General features: G+C 38.8%; 1 protein-coding gene across 3 annotated transcripts in view; it reads left to right on the forward strand.

Annotated features, from left to right (window-relative positions):
* The window catches only part of tenm2 (teneurin transmembrane protein 2), a 384,812-nt gene that overhangs the window by 325,175 nt on the left and 37,973 nt on the right, over positions 1-21,664 (forward strand). For all 3 annotated transcript variants that reach the window (XM_037540529.1, XM_037540530.1, XM_037540531.1), the window contains 6 exons: positions 3,240-3,445; positions 4,953-5,148; positions 9,614-9,715; positions 16,674-16,868; positions 20,676-20,876; positions 21,454-21,639. In XM_037540529.1, the coding sequence (XP_037396426.1) occupies positions 3,240-3,445; positions 4,953-5,148; positions 9,614-9,715; positions 16,674-16,868; positions 20,676-20,876; positions 21,454-21,639 (1,086 nt within the window). The remainder of the gene's footprint in view (positions 1-3,239; positions 3,446-4,952; positions 5,149-9,613; positions 9,716-16,673; positions 16,869-20,675; positions 20,877-21,453; positions 21,640-21,664) is intronic.

Below are 21,664 nucleotides of genomic sequence, written 5' to 3' on the forward strand. Positions count from 1 at the left end.
TTGAAGTGTGAGCTGGAAAAAGCTCTCCATATGAAGAGCTTGTAATCTTCACCTTATGACATGATGACTTCATCTCTACTCACACTTAAACGTGCGCTTTATACGTGTGCGTTATATGCATATAAAGCTCTGAGCACTGTTCTGCTGGTTAATCTGTAGTACAATGCAGTATACCTGAGTTAATCTTACAAAGGTGTCTCTGTGCTTTGCTTAATCTGCTGTTTGTTGCCTTGTTGTTTAGTTAATCTGTATTTCTTTAAAGCTCTTTCTTTCTTGTCTGTAGGTTTTTCTGTGTGTCCATATGGTCCTGTATTATGTCTGTAATTGGGTTAATCTTTGCTGTGCTGTTTTCTACTATGCTAGGTGCTATGTGTCTTTGTTGTGCCTTGTTTATGGTGCTTTTCTAACTGCTTAAGTTCTAATTAATGTATTTTACATGACTTTATTCTGTGGTACTTCTATTATCCTGTATATCTGGCTCATCTTCTGTTTATGCTCAGGTTAATCCTTACTGTGTAGCTATGTGCTGTGTGTCTCTATGCTACTTACCTGTAAACTGTAACTAATCTAAGCTGTATGTCTCTATTCCCTGGTACGTCTATGGCTCTGTACATGTTATAGTTCTTTTACGCTGTTTGATTGTGCTCTAACTAATGAACGCTTTCCAAAGAGAGAGTTTCAATTGTTTCAGAAGCAGAACCACCCAGCTTTCCCTGAGGAGCATCATTTTCTCCTCTCTGTCGCTCCGTTTCTCGGCCCTGCTCTGTGCTCCTGTGTGTTAATGAGCAGGGGAGCTATGCTCCTCTTCTGCAACGGCCACTTCCTCCTGATTGTGTTTTCATTGTTCTTCATTTCCTCACCATTTTTCACGGCTTTCCTCTGTCAGGGCAGCGGTCTCCAGCGTCGCGCTGACCTGATTACAGGAGGACCGTGGGTTGTGTGTGTGTGTTTGTGTGAACACGTGTGTCTCTGCCACACAAAAAGCAAAAAAGAGAGCGAGAGAAAGAGAAAGAGGCATCCGTACACTGCATCCACTTGCACTTTAGCCGTCGCCAGCAGCAACAAAAAGAGTGATAGAGGGAAAGAGAGAGATAGAGAGAGAAGGGGTAAAAAAATCGAGTAAGAGGGTTTTCCATTAAATCAGAAGTGGATAACAGCATGTGTGATTAGGAGGGTAAACAGGGCCTCTGTTCTGTTGACATGCGCTACAGGCTACAGGCTGGAGAATACGCACGCTCTTGTAGTGCTGGTGCTCTTTTTAAAGCTTTTAGGAGGCTCAGAGGAGAAAGGAGAAGACAGAGAGAGACAGAGAGAAATATAGCTGCCACAGTGAGTTACTGACATGGTTTTTCCCTACTTTTCCCAGCTGGGACTGCTAGTGGAGGTCCACATTTCCTGTGCGTTTTTGCTTATATTATTCCTCTGTTCCATCTGCAGATCTGCAGACCCTGTCACAGATGTTAAACCATACAAGTCAATACATATTTACATAGTTACATAATGAGTTACTTTTACATTCAGTTTACACTCGGCAGTCTGCACTCCTGGCTTTTTCTGTTTGTTTTGATGTCACAAAATAACAAAAAAAGGAAAGTCAGGAGGTTCAGCAAAACAAGACACAATAAAGATGTTAATTAGTACTTTATACAGTAATATAATTAAAATATTGGAAACTACATGCTAAATGAAAATCGCAGCATAATTATGAGCAGGAGAAAATGAATGATCTCTCATTTATTCAAGTTATATACTAGCCTCAATAAATGTTTTAATCTAGATTTAAAGAGGACTTCCATTTTTTAAAGTACTCTGCATAGTTCAGTCAATATGATATAAGTTGTTCAGAGAGGTATGATGTGGAATGGTGCACTGTAGGGAAACTTAATGAATGATTATAAAATTAAATTTTACTAAAAGATTACATTTTCTCTACACTGGTGGTGATAGGAACCAGAGGTTGCAATGTCTACAAGACAAATATAACCATTGTTACCAGCAGTGGACCTACATGTCTTGGTAATGTTGATGATGGTAAAACAGTTTTAAATCTGAAAACAAAAAGTTTTCTTTTGCTACTTTTTTCTATATGACTTCATTCATGTACCTCACTGCCATGTTTGTATAAAAAATACATTTTATACCAGAACCTTTTTCTCAGAGCTATCACAATACAGCGTTTCAGGCTTTAAGCACATATTTAGAACCATTTCATGTAATACCATGTCTGCATGGTAACTTTTTGAGACTTTAAAATTCTTCCACTGTGAACAATTACAGATTACTGATTCAGTAAATTTCTTTAGAATGGTGCATTAAAATGAATGACATTACTTCTTAACCATTCAATCTTGCAGAGATTTTAAATCATTGGATTTTCCCATTAATGAGCTATATAAGAACATTTTTCACTATTCCAAGGAGTTTGCTGTAAGCCTGCCTCAGCTGAGCGAAGTTGTCTGTACGGATGCTTATAATACTTCAGCAGATTAGCAAAATGCACTGGAGCTGGGCCATTAAGAGTTTTAAAAAACAAGCAAGAGCTTCTAGTCAATGCGGAACCTAAGTGGAAGCCAGTATAAAGTCAATAAGACTGGAGTAATATGCTCATCACATTCAAATCATAGCAAATCTCTCCTACTTACAAACACAATTGTAATATCAGTTGAAAATTAGAATCTGCACGTTCAGCAGAATTATTCTGATTATTTCAGTGGACTATATAGAGAAATAGTTGATCAAGTTTACACCATGATTTTGGTGTTAGCACAGACTATGGCTTCTCTAAATTAATACATAAAGGTTTAATGATAATAATAGATTCATCTTGCAGATACCTGGCAATGCCTATGAGGGAACACTATATATCTCCTCTGAGATATACCTTTCTATTTATTCACTTCAGACTGGTTTCTGATGAAACCACGTGTAGCTCTCGCTGCTGTGTGCAATAGTGCAGCTCTGCTTATGAAGCTCCCCTCTAGTCTTTGTTCTCTCTCTCTTCAGCTTTGACAGTTAACACTCTTTTTGCTTTCTCTGTGCCCTGTGGAGCAGTAGAACTCTGAACGTCCAACGGTGGGAAGAAGTACTTTCGGCATCTTCAATCTGATTCTTCAGTCTGTTTTGTTTCAGAGCAATAAAGAGAACGCTCTATCTGTTTTTCTGTTTGCTGTTTGAACCCTGTTCAATTACACAGAAGAAAGGGAAGAAGTTTGATTTTCCTTCTGCCTTCCCTGCCTCAGGTCCGTGGGCATTCCGAAACAGCAGCATAGATACAGGTGACCTGGAGGTTGGACGGCGGGTGACTCAAGAGGTCCCACCAGGGGTATTCTGGAGGTCCCTGCTCCATCTCAGCCAGCCACAGTTTCTCAAGTTCAACATCTCACTGGGCAAAGATGCTGTTTTTGGTGTCTATATACGGAAAGGCCTTCCCCCATCCCATGCACAGGTAAAATGCTTTGCAGCCCTGCTCCTGGAGAACCTATGTCCTGCATGCTTTAGTGTTTTCTCTGTTCTACATACCTGATCTAAATAAGAGTTGAAGTGGGTGTGTAAGAGCAGGGAAAATATACACATGGGAAAAAATGTAGTTTAGTGAATATATATATATATAGGCAGGTCTGTGCACAATGTGGATGGATTGTGCAAAAATGGGTGGAGATTGTAAGAAAGAATTTGAATTATTAGTTGAGATGGCATAATATAAAGTTGTCTTTTCCAGTTCCAGAGATATTGAAATGTTGATATTGAAATTTAATTATACTGATATTAATCTGATAATATATTTTTTAGAGACTAGTAAGCTTTTAAGTCTGGGGCACCCAGAGAGGGTGAGACCAATTGGGCTATCTTGGACCCCTGGCCATGGATGGTAGCATCACCAGGAATCAAACTTGCGATCTTCTGAGGATGGGGCCAGTGCTTAGAAGGTGGCATCACTCAGGACCCCCAAAATAATTTTAATCCTAAATCATTTAAAGATAAGATGATCTATGCACATGGACATCTATGCACAATCAGCCACTGAAGGTTGTTCAAACTCACACATTTTGCTTGTCCCTCCCTCAAATGCATGTGCAAGAGAAGTGCATTCAGCATTTTTTCATGCACATGGCCCATAAACTGCACATTTATGATCATGCACCAGTTTTGCATATAATGAGTGGACAGAATGCATCTGAATTGTGTCTGAAATTTCGGAAAAAGGCTTTGTATAACAGACCCTGAAGGTCTAGAACTCTGAAGATTGAATACAGCTGTCTAGAACAATGAGATTCTAAAAAGCAGCAGAGGAGCTAGAACACTGAGAATCTTAAAGACAGTTGATGAATTGGAACACTTAGGAAAGAGCTCAGCTGAAAATCCAGAACTCATCTAGAACAGTGAAGGTGTAGAACACAGCTAAAGATCAAGAACACATCTATTGACATGATAGATCAAAATTATTTTACTTATCAAATCAGCTTTAATTGATTAACTCAAAATGAAGAGCTTCACTTAAGGTGGTCATGTAGAAGTATGAAGCACAGCTGACTTAATAGCAACTGGAATTTCTGCTGAAGTGCCCTGACATTACATTCTATGAGCTTGCTTCAGTATTCCACTGTTTTTTCAAACCTTGCAACTCACAGTTAATGGGTTGTTCCACATACAGTTTGCGTGGTTAGTTATAGCCTTATTAAATAAAACATTAACATCAGATTTCATAGTGTAGCTGCATCAAAAACATTCTCCGTTACACCCTATCATTTGTCCATACCTCTGCCCTTCATTATGGAAAACATCAGGATATCAATGAGTTCATAAACACAAGTTAACAGTAAACTAATAAATTCGGTCCACCTAAATCTGTCATTACACAAACCATAATGGTATCACACAAACATCCTGAACCAAGAGTAATGTCTGTCTGCATTGTCTCCATCTTTCCATCTCTCTTTCTCTCTCTATCTCAGTATGACTATATGGAACGCTTGGATGGCAAGGAGAAATGGAGTGTGGTGGAGTCTCCTCGAGAGAGACGCAGTATTCAGACGGTGGTGCTGAACGAGGCTGTGTTTGTGCAGTACCTGGATCTGGGCACGTGGCATCTGGCCTTTTACAATGATGGCAAGGAGAAAGAGTCTGTGTCCTTCAGTACGGCAATACTGGGTCAGTCAGTTTCTTTCACTCACTTACTCACTCACTCTCTCACTCACCCGCTTGCTCTCAGCACCTTCATCTCTCCCCAGCTCTTCCATTAATGCATCCCCCATTGGTCTGCAAATTCACTTGAAGTTGTTTTCCACTTGTATTTGGAGGGTGCAGAGAGGATTGAAGAGTAGCAGAAAAGAGCAGATAGGAGGAGGGTTGAGTCAGAGGAAAGTGAATCATCTGCTCCTACATCTCCTCCATCTAGTCCTTTATCTTTACTTTTTCTGCTTTCCCCCTAAGAAAGGTTAGAGGATGTGAATGATAGTCTAGGGTCTAAGACACTGAGGATCTTTATAGAATATTGTTTTACATTATACCTAATAATCTGCAACACTGAGGTTCTAGAACACAGCTGAAGCTAGAATCCCGAAAATCTAACGCATAGTGTTGAGCTAGAACACTGAGCATTTAGAACACACTGAGAATCTGGAAACTAGAGTATTTGAACAATTCTACACTTTTCAGAATGTAGAACACTTTGAACACATTTAGAACAGTGTAACAACACTGGAAGTGTAGAAGAGTGAAGATCTAGGTTACATCCGAGACTCTAGAAAACCAAAGGTCTAAAACACAGAAAACTAAGGAATTAGACCACAATTAAGAATTGGAGCACTGAGGGTCAAGCAAACTGAAGATCTGTATCACAACTAAGAGTCTAGAACCCAAGTGATCTAGAAAACAGTCTTGAAAACAGTTCATTATTTTGTATACAGATCATAATTTAGAACACTGAGGATCTAGAGCAAATCTGAAAACTAGAACCCAGCTGAGGATCAAGAGCATATCTTTTAAGGCTCTCTGGAGCAGGAAAAGTCTAAAGTTGGTTGTTTGACTTTTTAACACAAACTAGTCTTCTGAAACATCCAAGTGCTTTTATTTCTTCCCATGGTTAAGTCTAGGTTTAGGCTTGGATTTAGTGATTTATAGCTACTATAAGATATAACTTTTATTATATATCCAATCACAAACTCACCAGTGAATCACCAGTATCTGGTTATGGATGGGTCTGTAGTAAAGCTATTTAAGACAGAAGCTGGGGAAATGCAGTGTCAGGCTGAATGAATGTGGGAGAGAGCTCAGGGGGGTTTGAGAAAAACAGAGCTGAAGACATCAGATATTTAGTACATTGTGTTTAACTATGCAGCCTAAGTACATAGCACAAAACTCTGATCCTCTTTTAGATTTGAAGCACATTATGAAAGCAACTCAGTCACACACTCATGTTTATCAGCGTTATGTGCACAAAGTCTGTAGTGTGCTAACTGGGTACTCCATTGAACTGGTGCAAAAGCCTCCTACAAACATTAATATAGCCTGGATAACAGAATACATTTTACAATGTTAACATTACGCATTCAGTAAGGACCTGTAAATAACCTGTAAGGTTAGCTAATGGAATGAAAATGTCTTGGCTAATGGATTGAAAAACCAGGCTCTAAAAACTAGCTGGCTCTGGCAGAGCACCAGGTTTGCACTGGAAGAATGGAGTCTGACACTGTGGCCTTGTTTTTTCATCATTCTCGGGAACAAAAATGAAGAACACTTTACAGCTGTTTAACTTTAAGTGAGATGAGCACCTTACACATACAGAAATATTATGAATATTCACACATGATGAGGTAACTGTAATAAGTGATATCACACCAATTAACTTTATGCACATCAACTGTGCTAATGTTCATGGTTAATTAAATGCTTTGTAGTTGCTTGAATTGGTTGTATCAATAATGATGCAGGGCTCTAGGGAGAGAAAGAGATGAAAAGAAAGAGAGAAAAAAGGAGAGGTGAGTGGTTGAATGCTCTTCCCCTTGTTTATATGGCCCATGGGAAGGAAAACGGTGGACACACACATTGAGCACAATTCAAAATGACATTTGGGACACACCAGGCCTCAAATCATCTTTACAATAGAGTGTGGGCAGCCTGAAGGATTAGACTCCTGTATACTATATAACATTAGGGGCATTCACAGCATTACAGAATTATGTAATGTTGTGAATGCATATTTTTATTTATTTTGTTGCTTTGTTTCTCATACTTGAAAGTGTAACTGAAGTACCTTGTACAACCCCAATTCCAGTGAAGTTGGGACGTTGTGTAAAACATAAACAAAAACAGAATACGATGATTTGCAAACCCTTTTCAACCTATATTCAATTGAATACACTACTAGGACAAGATTTCTCCAGATTCTCTGAATCTTTTGATGATATTATGTACTGTAGATTATGAAATCCCTAAATTCCTTGCCATTGCACGTTGAGAAACGTTGTTCTTAAACTGTTGGACTATTTGCTCACGCAGTTGTTCACAAAGTGGTGAACCTCGCCTCATCCTTGCTTGTGAACGACTGAGCCTTTCAGGGATGCTCCCTTTATCATGACACCTGTTTCCAATTAACCTGTCCACCTGTGGAATGTTCCACACAGTCTTTCAAGTCAAACTTTCCCAGCTTTTTGTTGCCCCTGTCCCAACATTAAATTCAAAATGAGTGAATTTTTGCAAAATCAATAAAGTTTATCAGTTTGAATGTTAAATATCTTGTCTTTGTAGTGTATTCAATTGAATATAGATTGAAAAGGATTTGCAAATCATCGTATTCTGTTTTTAGTGACGCTTTACACAACGTAATATTGTTTGCCTTATGACTGAATATCAAGGCATGTCTTTGCTCTGTAAATTATGAGAGTGTTAGTTTCTTAAAGCACAGCCTTACAGAAGACAAAAGAAAACATGCCTTGCTGACATATTTTGTTAGCCTGCCTGTGATGGTTTAACAAAGCCAGCACTGACAGTATTTTTTTTTTTTTATTAAAATAAATTAAAAAATAAAAAATAAGCGACACTTTTTAATCCCATAAATGGGGAAATTTCACCTTCTGCAATGAAAAACCACATACACACTAGTGAGCACACACACACACTAGGGGGCAGTGAGCACACACTTGCCAGGAGCGGTGGGCAGCCCTATCCACGGTGCCCAGAGGGCAATTGGGGGTTAGGTGTCTTGCTCAAGGACACCTCAGTCATGGACTGTCAGTGCCTGGGATTGAACCGGCAACCTTCCAGTCACAGGGCCAGTTCTCTAACCTCCAGGCCACGACTGCCCCATTATTATTAGACATTGGTTTATATTTCTTTTTCTGCAGTGCTAAACATAGATGTATTGGCAATGTAGTCAGTATATCTAATATTTCTTATAATGAGGTTGTTGTAAGAATAGGCTAAAATGATCATATTTCTAGACATATCGAAAAACTTATAGTGAAGATAAATGCACATCCTCTACATTGGACACACTTCTGGACATATTAACTACTCTTGATTTGCAAAACTGAAAGTGATGGCACACATAGAAAATGTGTACTAAAATTCTTAAAAACTAATAAAAAAAAAATGTGGCCCTAAAAACAGATCAATGGACTGGGGTGTTCACACCTGTTCATGCAACTGTTTTATTTGTCTCAAGAAATAAAACAGACAGTTATGCTTGTTTGCCAATGGAATAAGACAAAATCACTAGATTAAAGTTACTCAATATAAGTGAACTGTATATAGAAATAGGTTGTTTATTCCTAAAACAATCACATAATAAAGAAATATTAGATATATTCACTATAATTAGATGATTTCACCTACCAAGAAAGCAGTGTGATGGGCAAATTACCACATTATAGATTGTAAAAAGTGAGACATCTCACTGCATTGCATTTTATTTATCAAAATGTAGCTGTTGGCCAATGAATCTGACTAAGAACAAACTAAACACAGAATGAATGAATAACAGTACTTCTAAACACTATGATTTTATGGTGGTAAGTTTGTATAGTTTGTACACATTGTGACATGATTCATCAAGAGGATTTGGGATTACAGGAATTTTTTTCCGTAGTACTAAGCTTCCCTTAAATCGATATGACAGGTCATTGGAAAATATTTTGCTTGTATTAAACTATAAGTATCAGCTGTTGTTTAATGATTATTTTCATGTAGCACATTTGCTTAAATACTGCTTACAACATTACCATGCCTGGTACATCAAATTCAATCTGTTATGATTCATCAGACTTCAATGAATCATCTTCCCTGCCATGGTAAGGATTTCTTGTAAGGATTTCTAGGTAATACCCATGTAAAGCTCATTTACAAGGAGAGTTTTGTTGAGGATTTATAGGAGGTGCACATTAACCACCTTGATAAACAGAATTAGAAATGGGTTTCCCTCCCCAGCAGTTCCCTGCAGGGACAGACAGATGAAGGCCATAAGAAATGGGACAGGGCCTGAGGGGGAGGGTGGTAGAGATGAACGACAAGAGGACGAGTGTAATAGCCTGTTTCCTTCACACAGCTCCCGCTTTCAATTGTCTTTTTTTGTCAGTTGCCACCGTTTTTCTCACACGGGGTGTCCTCCCTTTCGCAGACTCGGTGCAAGAGTGCCCACGAAATTGCCATGGCAACGGTGAGTGCGTGTCAGGAGTGTGTCACTGTTTCCCCGGCTTCCATGGCATGGACTGCTCGAAAGGTAGGCGACCCTTCAATTACATGCTGACCTCTGTCACACACACATATACGCACCAATAGAGGACCACTTACTGTTACATGAAATAATCAGAGAGAAAGAAGAGTGAAGAGTGTCTAGCAGTTTAACAAGAGACTTGTATAATGAAGTAGCAGTAGTCTATGAAGAGGAGAAGGACATAAAGTAGAACTCTACTTTTTTCCACAGTAACACTGCACAGGCTGGACAAAAGTCAAATTACTACATTTTGGGCCCATTTACACCTTATATCAACATAGCCAGGTCAAAACAGCCCCAGGACACATTGTGATCAAACTACAATCAAATCAGGTTCAAACCGCATTTGGAGGAAAAATAAAAGTGACATACATTTTTTTTTAACTGTAAAGAATTATGTGAGCAGAAATGCTTCTGCTAATGCTGAATAGCAAGTAAGAAAATAAACAATGACACAAACAAAGGAGGATTGGTTATCTCCAAACCAACAGCCTTTTTGCACTCTGAGCCAATGAAGGTGTCCAAACCAAGCTTCTATCATAACTGGGAAAAAAGCAAACAAAAGTAAAATCCATCTCATCTGGTGAGGCTGGGGGCACATTTTTGTGAAATGTGAAGTAGAATGCTGAAAGAACATACGGACATGAAGCACATGTTGATGTAGTGTGTAAGCAGGCTATCATACCGATAATGATGCCTTAACTATGGACTGTTACTGATACTGAAACCTTGAGAATAAGCTGATGCTTGTACTGAAGCCTTGAGAATGGGCTAAAACCAATTTTGATGCCTTAAGAATGGGTTGATACCAACACTGAAACTTTGAAATAGGCTGATACTTATACTGAAGCCTTGAGAATGAGCTAAAACCAATACTAAGGCCTTAACTATGGGCTGATACCAACACTAAAACTTTAAGAATAGGCTGAAACTGACACTGAAGCCTTAACTATGGGCTGATGCTGATACTGATACAAAAGCCTTGATTATAGGCTGATACCGATACTGAGGTCTTGAATATGAGCTAATAACAATAATGAAGCCTTGAGAATGGGGTGATACCAGTACTGAAGCCTTAAGAATGGGCTTATACTGAGGCCTTAAGTATTGAATTGAGAACCATTTGACACTGTGTTTGCACACTGTGAAATTAGACCTCCGCATTTAACCCATCCATACAGTGAAACACCCACATACACACACATTAGGGGGCAGTGAGCACACTTTCCTGGAGCAGTGGGCAGCCCTATCCACAGTGCCCAGAGAGCAATTGGGGGTTGGGTGCCTTGCTCAAGGGCACTTCAGTCATGGACTGTCAGCCGAGGGGATTAAACTAGCAACCTTCCGGTCAAAGGGCTGATTCCCTAACCTCCAGCCCATGACTGCCCTAATATGTGCTGATACTGATACTGAAGCCTTGAGTATGGACTGATACTGAGGCCTTAAGTATGCAGTGATACCAATGCTGAAGCCCAGAGAATGAGCTGATGCCAACACGGAAGCCTTGAGAATGGGCTAATACTGATGCAGTATTAATAAAACTACTATGCTTCAAAATGAGCTATTCTTAAGTCCACTTAAACTCTTTTACACTAAAAACAGAAATATCCCCCACAACATGTGTTTGAAATATAAAAAAAAACACAATTGTAATTCCACTATAATGTTTTGCTACATTGTTTTTATTTGAACATCAGGCTGCATATGTCTACTGTTCGTGTCACATACAACACTTTACTTTACACTGTGTTGCACTACAAGTAACTGTAAAATATATCAGAACATTGCAGGAACATATCAGATTATTTCTATTTTTCCTACAGTTTCTTAGCTGGCATTGTCAGCTTGACACCAGGATTAGATTGGTTCCATCTCTATCTAGAATCTTTGAAATGCCATGCAGTATATAATAGTCGGGTCAAGTCAGGTTTTGCTGTCATTTCAGCTTTATGCAAGTACACAGTGAAATGAAACAACATCCCTCGAGGACTATGGTGCAATAATAAAGAGCTTGTATCATGGAAAACTTTGGGGTTTTTTTTTTTTGAAGTCTAGTGGAATATGTAAACTTTGTTAAAGTGAAGTAAAGTCAAAATGTACCTTTCACTTCCCAGACCATACAGTCCATGTATGGAAACAATGCTCAAAAACAGCTTGTTTTGACTTTGTTGTTTTTTTGTTTTTGTGATGTCACAAAAAACACCATGTGTTTATATACCATACACACACACACACACATACACTCACCAGCCACTTTATTAGGTAAATAACCTTACCTTGCAGGTAAAGGTTTGGACCCCCTTTTGCCTTCAGAACTGCCTTAATTCTTCATGGCATACTTTCAACAAGGTGTTGTAAACATACCTTGGTTGTAACAAGTTGTTATTTGAGTTACTGTTGCCTTTCTATCATCTCGAGCCAGTCTGCCCATTCTCCTCTGACCTCTCACATCAACAAGGCATTTTCTTCAACACAACTTCCGCTCACTGGATATTTTCTCTTTTTCGGTCCATTCTCTGTAAACCCTAGAGATGGTTGTGCGTGAAAATCCCAGTAGATCAGCAGTTTCTGAAATACTCAGACTCAGTGTGTGTGTGTGTGTGTGTGAGTGTGTGTATATGTGTGTATATACACACACACACACACACACACACACACACACACACCTATTCAGCCTACAGTAGTTTGTCCCGGCCTATACACTCTGAAGTTATAAGTTATACAGTGTGTTTCAGCCTGGGCTTCTTTTTGAATGAGACACATTATAGGGCAGCAAATCATCATGTAAAAATGAAATACACCTATTTTTGGTACATAAAACTACATAATTGTTAAACTGACAGTTAAATGTGGTTAAAGATTGAAGTCTATCTTTTTAATTTAAATCATAATTTGTGTTTGCTGGATTGTGTGAATTTAACCCACAGAATCACTCATTTGACAGGTCAGGATGCTCACAGCATGCAAAACATTAATTCTGTGATTGGTTAGGGCAGTGGTTCTCAGACTGGTCTTCAGGGACCCCAGGTGGTCCTCATATGTCCTCTATGCTTATGTGTTAAAAGTTGGTTTGGAGCAAAGATCTGTGAAGCCCTGAAGACTAGTTTGACAACAACTAGGTTAAAGGAGTTATTTGTATATTTTAGCCTTCTGCGATATGAGTATTGCCAAGGCTAGTATCACAATATTGTTTAACAGCAATGTGCTGTGTGGCCCTAGTCTATAGCCATAAAGGCATGTAGCAGTTTTGCTATAGAGGGTCAGTTCATTTTAGTGTAACAGAGACCAAGACCTTGTTCAAAGGTTTCCTGCATTGGAGCACCTTAGGGACGTGAGGAGCTGTACACATTAGAAATGGTTGTTAGTCTCAGAGTCCCACATCAGTACATGGAGCAACGTCCTGCGCTGGCCCATGAGTGCATACCCTCACTATAGAGGCCTGTGGGTGTATGTGTGTAAGTGAGAGAGAGAGAATAAGAAAGAAACATATAGCTCCTATAATCTCTCTGCTGTGCATTAGAGGTCTGCAAGTTAACATACATGGTTTTACATTGTCTAGTTTTGTTTATAAGAGCTTGTGGTGAGCAACAGAAAACGTCATCCTGAGATAAACTGGTAAACAAAGATAAATAGAGATCGAGCACAAGAGAGAGTGAGCACAAGAAAGAGAGAATGTGTGCAAGAGAGCGAGACAGAGCACAGGAGAGAGAAAATGAGTGCAAAATAGAGAGACAGAACACAAGTCAGAACAAGAGGGGGAGAGAGACAAGAAAGACACAGCACAAGAAAGGGAGTGTGAGAGAGACTGAACACAACACAAAGAAAGAGAATGAGTGCAACAGAGACAGAGCACAAGAGCGAGAGGCAGCGTAAAAGCAAAACTAGAGGGAGTGTGTGAAATTTACTATGTAAATCACTCATTAGAAAACAGACAGGCACGTTTAGAGCCCAAAAAGATGCCTGGAAACCCAAGATTTTGTTGAGCTCTGTCAAGCTCAGGATGGTGAGTGGACCGTTACAGTACTTACGCACACAAGCTAGTCTGACTGATACACACATTTTACTGCAGTAACTTTTTAAAAAAAAAAGACTGGAAATAAGGTAAAGCATGCAGTTTCTGTTGCTCTGTATGTGTGTGTGTGTGTGTGTGTGTGTGTGTGTGTGTGTGTGTGTGTGTGTGTGTGTGTGTGTGTGTGTGTGTAGGGCTGGGGGCCATTAGGCATCTCAGAGGTATTTGGATGATGGATGTGGGTTCATGCAAGCCAATATCTTCCATTGTTCACCTGGGAGGCTTGTGATTAATAGTTTAGTTACTTCACTGTTAGATTACATTTTGTTTCATTAGAGTTTTCTTCAACTTAGCCTTGCTTCCGTCTACCCTTCCATACCAGGCTCTGACCTTCCTGCTCTATCTGTCCATCCCTATTTCTATCTCTATCACGTTCTCCCTTCCTCTGTGTGTTTATTTGCATGTGAGCACGTGCTGTTAGCGTTGAATGTTATCGAATGCCTCTTTCAGCCTAAGGAATCCTTTGACTAAAAGGTTGTAGATACAACAGTGAGGGACGCACAGCAGTATGCCTGTCGTTCATGCCATAGGGAGGGTTATGGGTAATGTAGTCAAGGGGGACTATTCTTATTGGGCCTTGAGGCCCGAGGGGAATCCAACACACTCAGCTGTTGTCAGATTGAGCTGAGGGACTTGTTTAAGCAGCGTTTCTTAAAGTAAATTGCAAATGTGAGTTGCCAGCGGCTACTATCTCAGAAACACTTGTAGACAGCCTGGTGGACTGCTGAGTGTTGTGCTGTTCCTGTTCCTGTATATATGTGTATGTTTGTGTGTAAGTCATCAGGGGGTGTTTGGAAAGAAGGGGCTTACTCTGTATGGTAGCAGACTTATATACTATAAATGAGAGAAAAAAAGCAATGAGCACATCTGCTCCCACATCCTGCTACTCATTTATCACTGCTCATTAATGAGCACACATGCATACATTCAGGCTCCCATTCACTTGTACAGGCTTTACAGCCAAATACAGACACTTGCAAATAAAAAAGGACAAGAATCAGAATTAGAATGAATGCAGGTGATCATTACATATGTTTTGACATAAATATGAAACAGCAATGATATGTAACAGATAGACATATATAGTTTAAATATGGAAGAGATAGCAATGCCTACACTATGGTTTAAAAATTTGGAATCATGGCTTAAAAGTTTAGAGTGAATAGAATGAATGAAAAGTTAAGAATGTTTTAAATAAAATAAATCCACTTTGTTTGCAGATAAATGTGTAAAATGCTTCTAATATGTTAATTGGTGCACATTCACAGGTTTCATAAAATTGGTAGGAAGCTGAGAAACTGGGAAAAAAAGAAAGTAAATGATAGATCCAGGATGATGAAAGGAACTGTAGATGATTCTACAGTAATATCATGAAGTTAATTAATAAGTTAAAAATTAATATCCAGAATGTCTTATGATTCAAATATGGTTATTAAATCTCAAAGTCAAGACTAGGAAAATTGTTCTAAATGTATAATAACATTGAGAAATTAATGTTATCACATCATGTAAACATGAATGATTATTTGAAATCATAGAGTTTGATTCAGTGTGTAAACATTGGTAAAATTTCAAAACATATTGCACACTCCTCAGTCCACACAGTCTATAAAAACTGCCCGTTTTTTGAGGTACAGTACAGGACAGATTATTGATATATATCGATCTCAAAGGCACAGTAACACAACCAGCATGTTTATCTCTAAAAGATAGAAAGGTTGGAAAAAAATGTATTATAAGTGGTTTTAATACATAAGCCTATACTGGCATTAGTATATCTCAGGGGAAATAATAAACACAAGAAAATGAAGAATAAGGTCAGTCTAATGTAATGAGACTTGATTCCAAGTCATTTTGAAGCATTTCTATTTGTCCATTCATTATGAAATGTTCACACGATGTAAAGGGTAGCTGATGTTTTCAATTGATGCAAGAATTAATACAAAAAAACTGAAAAAAACGTTTTTGATACCACTATGACAGTATAGAGGAGTTTAATTCAGGAAGGGCTCAGTGTTGTGGGCACAGCCATTGTGAATGTACAGAATATATCTCATTGATATTGTCTTGTGTATAGTTATTCGAACTGTGTGATAAATAAATAAGTACCGTATATTATAAAATATAATAAAAATTTAAGTGACTGTGTCATAGGACTGTCTTTTATTTTTGTGACCTGGAATGTCCTAATTTTTTCACAATCTAATTTAGTAATGTTGGTCTCTTTTGCACAGTTAAAATACTGGTCGAGTAAAGTGTCACATGGGAATGGGTCAGTTAACCACTTTTCCAAAATGGTCCACTTCATTTCCTGAATAACCTGGTTTTTGTATATATATATACATACTCTGCAGTAATTTGCATATTGAAAATGTTTTTGTTGAATGGGGAGGGGGGCCAGTTCTTAAAGAATTGAGAAGGAAGCCTCAGGAGAAAAATGTTTAAATAAGCCTAGTGTGCTTCTGTGTGCAGAAGATCAGAGCCCTTTGTGTACCGTTCTCTTGCATTCTCTCTTCCCACTATGTTTTAATAACAGGCATGTCTTTCCAGGATCTATTTTTTTCTAGTTTTTAGTTTCATCAGTTGTAGCTATGATCTTTATCTTAACGCTCTACACAAACTTGAAATTTGTTTTTATTGGGCTTAAGTGAACCTTCTGTTCCTACAGTTTACCTCTATCATACTTTCATTGGTTCTGAGCGCAGGTTTCTCGGGGAAAACTGAAACAGAGTAGAAAGTCTTTCATGTGTCAACAACTCTGGATTCACATGAACTGCTCTAATCATCTCTCTCGCTCTCTCTCTCTCTCTCTCTCTCTCTCTCTCTCTCTCTCTCTCTCTCTCTCTCTCTCTCTCTCTCTCTCTCTCTCACTCACTCTCACTCCCACTCTTTCAGCTGCATGTCCAGTGCTGTGCAGTGGTAATGGGCAGTATGATAAAGGCTCATGTATCTGCTACAGTGGCTGGAAAGGACCGGAGTGTGATGTTCCAGTCAACCAGTGCATTGACCCCCAGTGCGGTGGGCATGGAACCTGCACAGAAGGGACCTGTGTCTGCTCACTGGGCTACAAGGGAGAGAACTGCGCTGAAGGTGTGTTTGTATGAGTATGTGGTTTGTCCAGAGGCAAATACACACACATGCATATGCTGTGCTCTTAGCAAAATGGTTCTACATAGTAATGAAAAGGGTTATTTTACTTTTAATAATAATTAAACCATTTGTGGTGCTATATAGAACCATTTTAAAAGGGTTCTTTAAAGAGCCCTCTATAACTGGGTTAATGTGATAGAGAAGAACCATTTGACAATGCACAGAACCATTTATGCATTCAAATGGTTCTGTAAGTGCTCATGAAGTGCTTAAGATTAACCATTTAAAATTTAAAGCACTCTTTTCAATATTTGACTACATATTTTTTTTTATATTATTTTTATTTAAATTAAGTAATTGTATTAAATTTCCAGTCAAAACAGTCATTAAGTACAAGTTATTCTTTTGTCAGGAGGTATTTGTAATGAGATTAGACATGTATTAGTTCAATTTCATAAGGAAGATGAAAGTCAAAGGAAAATAAATGAAGAGATTTCAAAACATTTTTAAAAGATATACCGAAAATGTGACTCTGAACAACCATACAAGACCTGAAAGACCAGCAAACCTGTCAAGCATTGCTTGAAGCCTTCATCTCTGAGAGACCAGAAAATTAAGCTCCACTCTTGCATCAGATTTGAAAAATCCACAGATCTCAATCCTTCCACTATGAGAAGACAACGCTATACAGTATTATATACACATAAAATTGTAGCGTTCTGATGTTATCTGATGTTATGATCTTATCGGTTTGAACTCATTTGCAAAAAGTTGTAAAAAAAATATTGATGCGTTCAGAATTATAAACAGAACATTTTAAGCTTTATTGTTGCTCCCCAAAATGTTTATAATTTTGAATAAGGCATTCTGCTGTCTGGTTTATAATATTTAAATATACACTATTTTATTTTATTACAACAACAAACTGACTTTTCAGGCATTATATAACAGTAGTGTACTGTTATATACTGTAATGTCTTTTGTGACTTAATTTCTGAATTGCACTCCTGCAACAAAAAAAGACACCAGAGATTTGATTAAAGGATCAAAATCCATTTTATTGATCCAGCGGCTGAGAAAAATAGCCTCGGGCCTGCGACATGTTCAGTTTTTGCTGGAGTTTGCCTGCTTTGAGACAAGAAAGTGATAGACAGAGAGAGACTGGAGGAACAATGTGAGAGCCATTTCACAAAGCCCTTAGAGAGGGATAAACCAGTTCTAGCTGAGGAAAGTGAAGGACAGAGATGGGAGGAGGCATGGAGAGGTGAGAGATGAGTGGAGGAACAAGAGAGGAGGAGAGTGTTTTTGACTAGGAGACAGGGCAGACTGGAGGCAAGTGAGAAAAGGCTACATGTGAAGGTGAAAAGGGGGAAGAAGGAAAACGAGAGAGAGGGGTGAAGGGAGAAAGGAGGAGTCTGAAATTTGTTTGAATTTGATGGGACCTGACTTTTCATGCAGGGCTCAGAAATAATTTCTCAGATGTTTGTTGGGCTTTGCTCAGGTTCAGATTCAGATGTTCTGCTTTCTCATAGCCCATCTTTCTTACCTAATTTTGACTCGCATTTGACTCTTTTAGTTTTTATCTCTATTCTTCCTCAGTAGTTTTAGCCTTTGATGTTTGTAGCTGGTGTCACTTATATTGTTGCTGCCAAGGTCTATGGGCCTGTTTACATCTTGCGTCAGTTCGAACTTCACTGGACTCATGAAAAGTCAGGTGAATATCCCCAAGGATGCTTTGTGTTTGGGTTATGATCAGATCCCTCAAATAACATTTCTGGAGATAGTTAAAGATGGATCTTGAATGCTGGATTTAGCCCAAACCAAGAGCCTTCGTGTCTATAAAAAAAACATCCAAGCTGAGCTTATTGAATTGTATCATAACGGGGGAAAAAGTAAACAAAAGTAAACTGGAAATTATGTGCATTTTATGCAGGAAATGTCAAACCAAACTTGTTGAAATGTGTAAATGAACTCTGGAGCTTATCCAGATATGATCCTGACACAAAATATGTTAATGCATGGTGTAAACAGGCTTCAGCGTCCCATGTGAAAATACATTTACCTAGAAAAAATCAATCAAAGTTTTACAAGCCTTTACTCTTCTGGTCACTGTTGCTTGGTACTTTAACTTTGTCACTCAGCCTCCAGGCATTATTATTAAGAATCCAGAGTTTTGTGTGGTTTGTGGTTGGTTGCTGGATTCTAGTCAGGTTCAGATAAAATTTTGTCAGGCTCAAGTCAGGTTTGGGTTAAAACTAAGTGCTATGTTCTCGAGTTCAGACTAGAGTTTCAGGACTGATTAAAGCTCTACTGTCATTGATGGAAAGTACAAGTGTTGTCTTGGACCGCAAGGTCAGCACTTTTCTCCTTTCCCTTTACTTCCGGTAGTTTTTTCATCTCTCCATCCCTTTCCTCAAATCTGATATTCATCACAATACAGTCGCTCAAACAATTTACCTGAAGTGGCTGAGACACATAAATCGATGCTTGTGATGCGACATTTCTGCAGCCTAAACAGAACGGCCTTCCGCGGACGACTTTGTGGTGTGAAAGTGGAGGGTGAGAGATACGCCCACGCCGGACTTAGGAGCGGCTAATTTGTCAAATGGCTTTCACTTCGTCTGAGCGGCCTGATCTCCTTGGCAGCTTGGCAGTCAATGTCAATTTCTCCGGAACATCCGAGGCAAGCACGTAAACAGGGGTGGGAGAAAAGTCAGGAAGAGAAGTAGGATGAGAGAGAGGGAGAAAGAGAGAGAGAGAGATGTGAGTTTGAAAGGCACTAGAGAGGAAACACTTACTCGCAGACCTACTGTGTGGGGGACATTGATTTTTCATGCTCAGAGAAAGGCCAAGTGAGTGTATGTATGTGTGTATACTTCTGTCACAAACCCTCCAAACCTTCCAAGCTGGTCAAGCTTTTCTCATCTGTGCGTTCCGATTTTACGCTTGTGCGCTCAAGTGAATTCCTGTATTTCCCCTGAGACTTACTGTACTGCAGCAATATCCAGGTATAAATTGCATATGTTTTTTTTAACCTTTTAAGTAGCTTCAGTGCTCAGTTCTTAGTTTCATACTTATGGATTCATCCATAGCAATGACAGAATTATAATGAACTCTCCCAGTCACATGAGTTTCTAAGTGTAACTAAGTGAAAATAAGTACATCCTCTACAGGGAAGAATTGAGATATGGCACTTTTATGGCAAAGATATGGCAAAGTTTAGTGCACAGTTTCTTTCTGTTTGAGTTTAATATATTTAAATAAAAGAAACATAAAATCCAACAGAATTTTCCAGTATGTTAAAATCAGCAAATGAACTGCAATTCCGTATTGAAATGTGCAGAAGTATGTTCTCTGTAGAGGATGTGTCAAGATATTTTCACTTAAAAAACCAACAAAACATCTAATGAGACCAGGGCCGCCCAAACGTTTGTATATTGAAATAGCACTTAACATAGCTCTCCAAATCTAGCCGTCCAACTTTGACAGTATTTCCTTAGAGCCCATCAAAGTGTTTTTCTAGACTTTTAAATAAATTTTCTGGAGATCTTCAAAGATAGAATCCCAACTTTTTATGTTGACTTTTCATTCTCTGTAACTGTATTTTTTGTCACATTGTAACAGGTGCATTTAAAGAAATTATTATTATTATTATTATTATTATTATTTCTGTTGTATCAGAGAGTAAATGTTTTATTCTAGTTGTGCAAAAAAAATAGAGGAATCCTCTATTTCATTTTATCAACAATTCAGTGAAGCCCTCTCAAAGTCTAAATGCTGTGTACTGTGTGTGTCTGCTATGTGCAGTGGACTGTCTGGACCCGACTTGCTCCAATAATGGCATTTGTGTGAGCGGTGAGTGCCACTGTAAGCCTGGCTGGGGTGGAGCACACTGTGAGCTGCCCAGAGCTCAGTGCCCTGACCAATGCCATGGCCATGGAGCCTTCATCCCAGACACAGGCCTCTGCAGCTGTGATCCCAACTGGATGGGTCCTGACTGTTCTGTAGGTCAGTATGAGTGTTTTTGATATTTCATTGAAGTTTGTGAGTTTTTGTTTTTATTTATTTTTTTAAGAAGTTAGAAGTCACAGTCACACCAGAGATAAAGTATCATGTAATTCCATATTATTTATTATATAACCTCTGCTGAACATATGGCTTCTGGACTTTCATTTGATACCATCAATTGATACCATGTTTGTGTTGTGTAAGGATGAAAATATACAAAAAACTTTGAATCAGAAAAAAATAAATGCTAATGTAAACACAGTTTAAGGGTAATTAACTATATGGAAAATAGGATCTATGAACAACTAAATTCGATATATAATAAATTAAAACCAAATGAATTATAAATACAAGAAGTTACAATGTTTGGTTAAGTTGCATGCGCCTCATTTTTCCGTTCTTGGAGAAAAGTAATCAGTGATGTCCTATTATTTTTCTGACATTAACTTTAACAAGATCTTTTCTGTCATTAACACTGCTCTGACTGTCTGATTTAGGTTTTACTTTAGGGTTGAAATCTTCCATTATGGTTAGGAAATGTGACTTGTTGCTCCTCTTTGTGGGGCTGTCTGTGCAGAGGTGTGCTCGGTGGACTGCGGCACACACGGTGTGTGTATGGGCGGCTCATGCCGCTGTGAGGAGGGCTGGACAGGCGAGGCGTGTGACCAGCGTGTGTGTAACCCACTATGTGTGAAGCATGGCACCTGCAAGGACGGCAAGTGCGAGTGTCAGCAGGGCTGGAACGGAGAGCACTGCACCATTGGTAGGTGTCTCGCCAACTCATCCAA

Source organism: Pygocentrus nattereri, chromosome 8 (assembly GCF_015220715.1).
Source record: "Pygocentrus nattereri isolate fPygNat1 chromosome 8, fPygNat1.pri, whole genome shotgun sequence".
In the NCBI taxonomy this organism is placed as follows: domain Eukaryota; kingdom Metazoa; phylum Chordata; class Actinopteri; order Characiformes; family Serrasalmidae; genus Pygocentrus; species Pygocentrus nattereri.